General features: G+C 31.9%; 1 protein-coding gene across 6 annotated transcripts in view; it reads right to left on the bottom strand.

Annotated features, from left to right (window-relative positions):
- Window positions 1-9,017, bottom strand: part of LOC119834835 (diacylglycerol lipase-beta) — a 41,473-nt gene that overhangs the window by 12,418 nt on the left and 20,038 nt on the right. For all 6 annotated transcript variants that reach the window (XM_038359346.1, XM_038359347.1, XM_038359345.1 and 3 more), the window contains exon 2: window positions 1,360-1,455. In XM_038359346.1, coding sequence (XP_038215274.1) covers window positions 1,360-1,454 — 95 coding nt within the window. In that variant the 5' untranslated portion in view covers window position 1,455. The remainder of the gene's footprint in view (window positions 1-1,359; window positions 1,456-9,017) is intronic.

Genomic DNA, 9,017 nt, shown 5'->3' with positions numbered 1-9,017 from the left:
AAAATGACAGATTCGAAATTCAAATGTAATATTTTTTTATAATTAAGTGTAACAGTAGTTATGGCCAGACTAAGTATACATATGATATGCTTCAGGTGTGGTGTTATGAATGGAGAATATCATATTATCTGCAGGTAGAGGAGTGTGGTGGAGTGTGGCGGTTCAGAAGTTGATAGTGACTTGGAATGCTACAAATTTCATAAGAAAAATATCACAAAGATATTTCTAAACAATTGTTTTAATGATTAAAATGCTACTGCAGATCATCTTTCTGATTTTTCGTTAAGAAATATTGTAAATGTGTTTTTTTTTATATTACCGTGGATTTTTAGTCTGCAATCCTTCTGCTGAGCATAATACATTCGAGTGTAATGTCTATGTGTGCTCGATGCCTGTGTACCAAGACAGACGACCAAAATCGGCGATTCGATAATTTTATAAATGTGTGTATGCATGTGTGTGTGTGTGTGTCTCATTCTGCCTATTGAAGTCTCTTTAACAAGGAATGTTTAGAAAAAAAATGGGTTATTATTTCTATAAAGTGAGCGTGACTCCACTAAGAAAAAGTAGGTAGGTATTATTTATGAAATTGAAGCGACTATGACTAATCGTAGTATGCAATAATCCCAGATCGTCTTACGTTCATATAATATTTGCATGCTTGCCTTGATTGCTCAAGGTACTTCGCGCCTATGCAACCCGCTATACTCTATAGAGTAGACTACTGTTGGTAATTCTGAATAAATTATGATTCGTTGCAAAAACTGATAGATTTTGTCATAATTCAAGGTAATTGATAATTGGTTATTGATTAATATTGCCTATTATGCTGATGGATCTTCTTAACATCCCCCCTGTTAAAATAATTAAGATAAAATAAAATATTGTACAAAAACTGTTTGAAACTCAACATTAGTTATTGATAATTTGTTCTTCATAATGTAGTAAGTATATTTATACACTAACTGAAATCGCGTTTCATCTTTTACTCTGTTTACGTACCATATACGTAAACAGAGTAAACAGAAGGTATGTGGCAGATGCATTATACCTAAGTTAGTGTGACTTATCGATTCACTTTATGGTGTTGAGATAACCTGACAGACTGAGTAATATTCTTTTGGTTCTTGCAGTTTCTTCATTTATTTTACCTACCTATATACGTAGCTATGATTAAACGTAGGACCCTACAGAATTTAGACTCTTCGGACAATTTTTATCCTCTTTAAGTAAGTAAACACATTCGACAAAAAAATATAATATTCAATAGGTTCTAGTTAAATTTATTATATCGAAAAAATATAGAAACAAAAGAAATACATCAAGTCACACAAGTCATGAAAACAATCAAGTTCTTACCAAACGAATCGAAAGAGAAGTTCAAAGATACTTGGAAAAACAAGATCATCTGAGGCAGCTAGCCATTTTCGCCCCAGCAGCCGGAGCGCCGGCATCCTGTAACAAAAATATACCTTAATACTTCGCAATAAGAATCCTTATTGAAACTACAGAATACCAGACACATATACCTCTGTATATATTACGTCACTTGGCAATTAGCTTATTACGCGAAAGACGATATCGCATTTTGCGAAGTAATGCTTACTTGCGATTTGCGAACACTGGGTAAAGAACGTTCCACTTTATAAATTTTTTTTGTTTGTAAAGTGTTAAGTTTTAACAGTATGTCATATTTTTTCAACCGACTTAAAAAATAGATGGAAGTTATCAATTCGACAGTTTCTTTTAATAAACCTTACCCTTATTGTTTATCCATGTCCGTCTGATTTAATTAACAACAAAACTGTTGGCATTAGAAAGTTGCAATTTAGAGTGAGTATACAATTCAACTTCACAACTTATTCAATGCTAGATTAATTTATTTGTCGAAAATCGTATTAAATGATTTGACGATTCAACAATATATTGTAATTACAACGTCTTGACATTGTACAGGTGACTTATACACGATTGGACGGATGTTTTAACCAAGGATTGATAAATCGGCCCCATCATCATTCCAACGGATAGCAAATTTTTATTTAACTTTTTCAAGAATAAATTATAGATGTATGTGATAAAAAATCAAAGAGACGCAGACAGTAGGTACATAGTTGAAACATACAAAGTTGTTGTGTCATCGTTTATAAGTTATTGACCGGAGTCTTCAAGACTTAACTGCAACACCATTATGCATCGTTATTTTAAACATATTATTTACTACAATATCTTTTTTAATATTGGATTTTAATATATTATAAGAATTTTCTTGTTCCGCTGAAAATAATATACCTTTCCTTTGTTCATGACAAATCAAAATTCAAATAGTTATTACGCAAAGTACCTATTGCAAATTAGAGGTTTTCCAAATTGCATACGTTCACATTCGCCTAGTTTTCTACTTTTGTAATATTTGCCAAATTCACACGATGTATGTCCCACAAAGTTGCACCGTTGGTCTACTTCTCCGGCCGCTGAACCTGGATTGAATATTTTGGGAACACGGGCTAAATATTTGCGTATTTCTTAAAACGAAGGGATCAAAAATGAAGGAAGAATGCAAGATAGTTCTTCCTGTTGGTGTAATTAATATGATGTAGATATTACTTATTCTTGCAAATCCTTACTTATAAATTTTAAACTTGAAAGTGGGTTTGTTTGTTTGTCTTTCTTTTACGTCACCAGAGAGCGATTTTGTGAGATATTATAGTCATAGGTAAAGGTTTCTTTTTGCGTCGTTGCAACAACTCATTCTATTAAATTGGAATTTCCTACAAGGGAAATTGCGGGCGGTGAGCTAGTAAAAATGTTGTGGTTCATATGATTTAAGCATAAGAGTCTCTTAGAGAAAAAAAGTCATGATGAAAAATCAGCTACAAAATTCTTTAGATTTGATTTGCATGATACGCGAACTTCTCTCTTGTCGCAATACCTTTTTTTAGTAAATTAATGCTTACTTATATACTTCATACATATTTCATCAAAGAGCAAAAATTACATAACATTTTTTTGTTTTTTTTGTAATTACCCCAATAGGAACATACACGTGTAAATTGCACTTATAATTAATTTGATGGATCTCGGTTGCGTTCTACCTTTTAGCTTGTACCTTGGGACGCAAGCGCCACCCACGCGATATTTAATCTCGTTAGTGTATTGTGTACTGCACTCCGAGTAAACTACTCTTACGTAATACAGGTAACAAAATAATACTATTAGACAAGGTCGGGTAAATGCAACTGAATGTTGATAATAATATAAGTACAGCAGTTGGTTTGGTTGGGAAGTTCTTTGACACAAAATGCATAAATATGTGACTAAATTGAGAGACGCAATGTTGTACGACAATTATATATTATATATTAGAGATGCATGTGTATATACAAATAAAAACTTGAATCTAGAGTCTGTTTCTATTTATTACCTTAATTCTAGTGTTTATGATTTGTATAATTTAGAATTAAGTACTTATCTCGTAGTAGTTAGTTAATGTTAGATTTTTTTTTACGTATTTCTTCAGTGGAGTGAAAAGCCATTCCCATACATACTCAATTCCAATAAAGCTACACAAAATAACGAACCAGATCCTAAAATAGGATACACATTGTCAATATAAGTTCTTTCAAGTGATCTGAAATGTTATGTTGCTTATATTTGAATATAAATCAGATATCGGTTTCCAATAACGCTGAATATGCTTAAAGATAGTTCTTAGCTTTCATAGTAGGTAGTGTAGATACCTTATACCTATCCGTCTATCTCACTGCATGACCTCAAAACTAAATGGAAGTCTAAAATGAGAAGTCTGCTTTGATTTGATACTTGTTTACTGAGCATTGAGCGAACAGAATCAATGGAGCGTTGTTAATTTTTATTTTTATGGCCAGTGTAGACGATGAAATATCTCTATTGATTTTGTTTTAGTTCGTTTCTCATTTTATGTTTTTATAATAATGTGTGTTATTTGTAATTTGTTTTATTTTCTTTTTTGATGGGTACCATAATTTTTCATTCACTTTTTATCATCAATTTTCAACATCATAAACGCATTTAAACGATATGATATAACAGTTATTATCTAATTGAAGCGGATACAAATCGAACAAAGCAAAAATCATTTAAATTGGTTCGTCTTTGAGTTAGGACATATTATTAAAAATAGCGTTACTAAGACGATGTAAGATATGTTTAAATTTTAAAGATCGTAAATACTTATATGATACGTACTAAATTATTAACAAATAAAGATCGTTAGTAAAATATGTAAAACAAAAAATAAGTAGTAAAAGAACCTTTCCTTATAACAACCCTTTTCGCTTTTCTGAACGAAGACCGCTCGTTTACGTAAAAACAAAGTGCTTTAAGAAATTAATCATTCAATTCAAAATTAGAAATTAATTCCAAAAAATCACGGGTTTAGACAAAAACAAAAACTTTTATTCATTTATTATATGCACATCTTACTAATATTATAAACGCGCTAGTTTGTGACTATATATATATATTATATAACGCATCGCCGGTAACATCTAGTTAACAATATGCAATGAACAATTACCAGGTATATTCAGGTATAGTCCTAGATTTATACATCTGTGTTACAGTTATGGTTTTTAAATGAGGTGCTTTAATACTGTGATGTAACTAATAAATTCTTTGCACAAAAAATATGTTTATTACAAGTAGTGTTTAATAAAAGTAGGTGCTTTTATTATGTTATAAATATACATATTATGTTGAAATCAAAGGCTACGTAAGCACATTTTGCTTGTAAAACTGCAATGCACGTAAATATACTACCTTTCCAAACGAGGTTTCACGCACCGATCCCCATACAGATTTTCAACTATGTGTTTAACGGTTCACCTCTTTCAAATTTTGTTTTCGCAAGATAGTGTCTATTTTAGGAATAGGCTACCAGGCTTTCATCTAACTATATTATTTTAAAAGGCAATCATAACTGTTGGGCGGTGCAGGCTTGACCTGTTTGAAATGCAACACCATGATGAACCCTCAGTTCACTCACTCGTACTAAGATGTAGTAGCCCTTCTGCAGATATCGATAATCACCACATATAAATAAAAACAAAAGCAACACACGGAAAACAGACATTGGAACATTTTCATTTAAAATAACATACATGTACGATGTCCGTTTATAGAAGACATTATTATGTGAATAAAGACAGTACTTTGTTAAAATTTGTTTGTTTGAACCTTAATTAATATATGGAAGTGATTCCGGATTTTCCTCAGTTATAAACATATTTTACCTGCATTTAATGTATGTAGATATATATGTTGCAGGTATAAGTTTCGATTTGACGTGTACGCAATAAACTTTATAGCAAGTCAAACAGTTTGTTTTGATTGAAGAAATGCAAGATGCAGCTCTCTTTGACGTCATCAATTTGGGTCGATGCACTTGGTCTGGTTGTTTCGCATAAAGTTATATAAAAAAAGCATGTACAGACAAGAACTTTAATTTTATAAAGCAATAAAATTAGTTGATGGTTATGAATATGTAATGATGTTATTGTATTTTAGTTATTGACTGAAACAATTCACATGAAATATTTTTATGTGAGTATTCGTTTTCAATGTAAAAAGTTTGATTAATTAGGGCCTCTGTGTTAAAATTATAAATGAATTTTTCGTCTTGAAAATGTGATGAAAAGACAAGATATTTCGTTTCTGCGTCCTACGCGGTAATTAATTGCTGTCAAGTAAAATTTCGGTCTGCGCTGCTAGTAAAACTTTTTACACCGTGAAACTTTTCGTCGGGAAACTTTTTTAATACTTTTTACAAGAATACGACCAGAGCAACAAACCATTGAGTTTGTGGTTCACGAAAAATATAAAAAAACATAATATAAGTTCTTAATTGTAAAATACACAAAATTATTATATCCTGCAAAAAAAAATACCAACGATTCTGGTGAGTAGGTACTCCAAATTCTTGGGTCAAGAATTTTTTTTATTTTATTTTTTTCTACCAAACACAAATTATCTCAATCGTTTGAAAAACCCTCTTCGTTTTTGAGAACGTCGGTTGATAAAAACGTGGATGGATTTGACTATAATCATGCAAGATCACAGACACAATATTTATCACAATGCACAAAAAATTGATTGTTATGTTCACCTTTAACTACAAGATAATAGCTCCCTAGCCGACAGATAAGATATTTTTTCACTAAAGCAATTCACAAAAACACGTAATTTTTGTTGGACCAAACAATGATTCTTTAGCTTTAGCTTATTGCATTTTAAATCAGAATTTCTGATTCAGAAGATATAAGAGCAGTTATGCCTCGACAATATTCCATCACGCAACCGCGCCGTATCATTAGATTGATGAAAGCAATCATTGTCAATAATCGAAGCAGCCTCCGCTTGACGTCACTTGGGTCAACGCCTTACCATAGCCATGCGATCTAAGACATTGAGAAAGTACATTTGACCACGGTTAGATATATGCCAGAACTTATTTGAGTAATTACAAAACGTCTTCAAGACATTTAACTGATGTGAATATCAATTTTATTCGAAGTTGTTCTAAAAATATACAATAGTATCTTAACAAAACTGATAAGCAATCTTCATACACATTCGACGAGGATATGTTCATCTTTTCATATAAAAAAGTGTGCAAGTAGAAGAGAAGCAGTACTTTCCTAAGGCTCCTAAGCTCCAACTTCTTCAACCTATAGAAATATTCTTCTGTGCTATGTAATTCTACAAATGCAACTGTGCCCACTGACAGTGTCCCGGTGGTACTATACTATGCTCTGTGAGACTTATAGTTTTGCGTACACTTATAATGTAAGACAAAGTACAAAATGTCTTATTTGATTTTTGCCTAAACCCTATGTGTACATCTCTTATTCGAACAGCCGGCATATACTGTTCCGCAGAAGTGGGCATTGTCTATAGTAGGTGGCAGGCCTGATAAAGCGTACACAAAGAGTTTTACGAATTCATATAATAAATAAATCCCTTGGGATTAATTTAACACAGTATAATTTAGGTAATCAGCGTATGCATAAATATAAGTTCCAATAAACATAGTACTCCACCGTCGGAACATCCTGTCTATTGTCACGCGGTATGAAAAATTAAACACTTAAAATGATGCAAATCTTGTATTATAATAATTTAAAGTTAGGATATATACATAAAAAGGGGTCGTAGGGGGCCTTGGTCATAAAAAAAACTAAGGGTTTTGCGCCACAAATACCGCACTCTCCTCTTTCATGGGTCTTGTATTGCGAAGTGCAGGAGTAGCCCTCCTCTTTCATGGGTCTTGGATTGCGAAGTGCAGGAATAGCCGGCCACAACAGCAGTGACAGTTTAAATCGAAAAGCTGTTCCCAGCAGATTTGGGAACACAAAAAAACTAAAATGATAATATCATAATACATAATAAGTTTTATTATATATGTATTTCGGACAAGTTGAGTAATACCTCTGTGAGTCATAAAGTCTTTAATAACTTCCTACGTACAAGACATACTCATAAAAATACTATTATTGCTATTTGAGAACTTTGCTGTGCCGGTTAACGGCTGGTTTATTGCTAAACTCGTATCTAAGATATTATATTCGAAACTGGGACGTCTAATGTCAATATGGACCAGATTACTTTCAGGGATTTGAGAAGTATTAATTAAAAATAACACCTCATAAAACCAACACTTAACATGTGTGCGAGAAATAGCCAATAAACTTGTCAATTCTCGAATCTATTCAAATTGTACTCTATATTTAAATTTTATTTATCTTACTCTATTTGCAGCAGGTCAAAGTTATTTAAGTTTGATTCTTTATAAGGAAAATTGATAGTTATATTTTTTTACTCTTACAAATTTAAATAGAATTAAGGCGCAATATTTTAACAAACACAAGGACTAATTAGTATTTGCTTGCAGAAATGATTAAAAAAATATCGTTTTAATTTCAAGTTTTACGTCATTTAACGTGCAGAGTAGTCAAGCATTCCAGCACTAATTTCTCAATGGCTTGTAATTTCAAACGCATGGTATTTGAGCTTATTATTTTGATAGAAATTTTTCTTTATTAAAAAATACCTTATATTATATATATATTCTTAACGTTTCTTGGATTTTTTTCAAGTATCTTGAAGCATTGTTAGGAATGCGAATTATATTAATATACATTTTTATGTAATGTATTGGGTATAAATAATCCACGCCAAAGGGTATAAACGGTAAATAGGATCGGTATACAATATATTTTCGCAATGCAGAGAAATTTAAAATCTACTGTGAATTTCGAGGTTATGCAAAACATAGAAAAATATGAAATCCACACCTCAGTGTTATTCTTGTATAAATATTGAAGCGGTTATGAAATTCACACAAGTCGACGTGACTAAGAGAATTTATAATAAAGTGAACGTACAAAATATTTCACAAGGTGTAGGGGTTGAAGGAAGTACAAGAAAATCGAGTGCCGTGATGAACATTAACCAATGCTTACCTAACAGAACAGTTTGCTAACACTATCAGATCACTGAACAGAAACGTTATTTAACTCTAACTACTACTACTCTAACTATAATAATACTCTAAACTTAACTAAAATACTCTAACTATAATAATAACTCATAACTTAAGAAATAACGCTTAAGTCGCTTTCGAACAAAAATTAATCTTATAAAAATGATCAGTTCTGCCAGACCTAGCCCACTAGCTCCGACCAGCCACCCAGTCTGGAATTTTCTACGGCCAGGTTACTTTGTAAAGTTCTTAGTCTATACGTAGGTTATGACGTAAGACGAATAGTTGCAATAGTGGAAATTTAGAAATAAAATGTTTATTTTACATTTCTCTTTTGGATATCAAAAGCCTCAAGGGAGAGGTACACTGGTAAAGTAGGGGGAGACCTTGTAATGGAATACAAAAGTCTGAGAAAAATTCACTATTTACATCAAAATGATAAAGATGTTAAAGAGAGCAAGCCCTAGTGAAAAATTCTATGAATTTGTAAGCGCAC

The sequence above is a fragment of the Zerene cesonia genome, chromosome 20 (genome assembly GCF_012273895.1).
Source record: "Zerene cesonia ecotype Mississippi chromosome 20, Zerene_cesonia_1.1, whole genome shotgun sequence".
NCBI classification, from domain to species: Eukaryota; Metazoa; Arthropoda; class Insecta; order Lepidoptera; family Pieridae; genus Zerene; species Zerene cesonia.
This window is presented reverse-complemented; position numbering and strand designations above follow the sequence as displayed.